Raw genomic sequence first — 2,026 nt, forward strand, 5'->3', positions numbered from 1 at the left:
AGAACCCAAAGCCAAATAATATTCTTTTTATGCAGACAATTTCTCCCCCACCTGGCATCGTCTTTCTTGTTGTTGTTGTTGTTGTTTTCGTTGTGCTTTTCATGCCATTTCGATACGGGCCTCATTTTTCTTGCCACAATTAAGAAGAAAGTTGGCAGCAATTAGAAAACGCACATCGATCAAAATCGCCTCCCGACAACGAACGTCATGTTCGAGTGCCGTGTTTTGTTTGTTTGTCCAAGACGGCATTTCAACCTGCAGACAAGTGAGTGTGGTGCCGGGCAGCCCGGATAATGTCCGAAGTCCCAAAAAGCCATTAGACAAATTTTTCTGCCATTGTGATATTAGAATGTAATATTTCACAAATATTTTTCAATATTTTTTTTGAATTTACAAGTGATGAATATAGGTTTAAATAATTATAAAAATATATTCTTTAATAAAAATATAAATTTATTTACCTTTTCCTATTCAATAATTTTCACATCAAATTCAACCAGGATATTTCCTTCAAGTAGAATACTTCACTCCAAATTCTAGCAAAGGATTTCGATTACTGGGAAACCAAGATTGCAATGTCGCGTATATTTAACAGGGATGAAATTCCGCGGGACAGAAATTTGGCCCAGGAGATGCGTTCTGAAATTACCCGCAACTCGGCGGAAATCAGTTTCAACTTCTGGCAGGAATTCGAACTTATCCGTTCCACCCAACGGAATCGAATGGTTCAGGAACGCTTGCAGCGGGAAAGGATCAACAATTTGATGCGGCAGGGTGAACATGAGACAAATCAGGAAGCAGAAGCTCTTAGTCGATCCATTAGTGCGCATGGAATGACAGTCAATTCCACCCATTTGCCATCAGCTTCACCAGCAGTTCCAACGGCATCCTTGCTGAAGGACTCTTTGGCCCAAGGAGTTCGAAATATATCAACTCGCCAGAATCCGGGAATTAAAAGAAAACCACAAAAGCAAAAATTCCAACCTTTAAAAACGAATAAGCCGAAACCAAGGGCTAAAACCGAAAATGAACCAGGGCTGCCTTCACCTGCTCCCTCAAACATTCCAAGGGCACCACCCACTTCCAGAGCCACGATGATTACCCCGAATATGTCCAATGGAGCCACCCCAATCATATCCAAGTTCCGATTGGCCAACAAGCCAAAAAAGTAACGAAAATCCCTGCAAAATTATATTACAAGCTGACTTTAAATGTTTTATGATAATGAAGTGGTTTTATTTATTGTTTTACAAAATTATAAAATCTAATTTAAAATGTTATTTTTTCTGACTTCAAATGTTGTCTTGATATCTTCTTCGCGCAATCTGTGACCCGCATAAACCCATTGCCACACATCCAATCGCCTGACGAATGCCACCCGGTGTGCACTTTGCACTACAAATTCCGGCTAAAACACACACATAATGAAACCAAAAACAGAGACAACACCAAAAAAACGTCGACGAGGCAGAGACTTGCAAATTAATTAACGGTACACGGGCCTCGAGGAGGAGGAGATTCGAAAATCAGAAAATCAGAGAAAAAAAAAACAAGCCCGACACGCACCCCAGACACCTGAGTAATCAGCATTATGTGGGCATGGCCATCGGCGGAGGTGCTGGTACTCGAACTTCTCGATAAATCACGGATAAAAAACAATCAACGCAAATGTAACGTTATTCATCACAGGTGGTAAATATTTCAAACTCAAACTGACAACAAACGCGCGCCGAGCTAAAAAACAAAAACTCATACACCTTCGTTGTTCGCGTTTCTGGTTTCGGTTTCTGTTCTCAGATTTCCGATACTCCGCGATTTGAACGATTTCTGGGTCAGAATAATTAATAAAAGCGGCTCTTTTTTGGCGCATGACTGAGCCAAAACAAAGATGTGGCAACAAAGAAATGAGATCAGTTCTTAAAAGGTGTTTATCATAAAAAGTCCTTTAAAAAGTATTTAAACTTATCTTATTCAACCAAAAAAATTATAATCCTTTTCAAATAAAAAGGTGAAAGATTTTTCGAGA

At 39.6% G+C, this 2,026-nt stretch overlaps 1 protein-coding gene across 1 annotated transcript; it reads left to right on the forward strand.

Annotated features, from left to right (window-relative positions):
• Positions 1-510: 510 nt before the first annotated feature.
• LOC108098434 lies at positions 511-1,280 on the forward strand. The gene has a single exon (XM_017201326.2). It carries the CDS (start codon positions 576-578, stop codon positions 1,170-1,172), a length of 597 nt encoding a protein of 198 aa, XP_017056815.1. The 5' UTR covers positions 511-575; the 3' UTR covers positions 1,173-1,280.
• The last annotated feature ends 746 nt before the right edge of the window (positions 1,281-2,026 follow it).

This window comes from Drosophila ficusphila, unplaced genomic scaffold (genome assembly GCF_018152265.1).
Source record: "Drosophila ficusphila isolate 14025-0441.05 unplaced genomic scaffold, ASM1815226v1 contig_436, whole genome shotgun sequence".
In the NCBI taxonomy this organism is placed as follows: domain Eukaryota; kingdom Metazoa; phylum Arthropoda; class Insecta; order Diptera; family Drosophilidae; genus Drosophila; species Drosophila ficusphila.

Excerpts from the sequence above, each read along its gene's own strand:
- LOC108098434 (XM_017201326.2), top strand. The coding sequence starts at position 576 with ATGTCGCGTATATTTAACAGGGATGAAATTCCGCGGGACAGAAATTTG.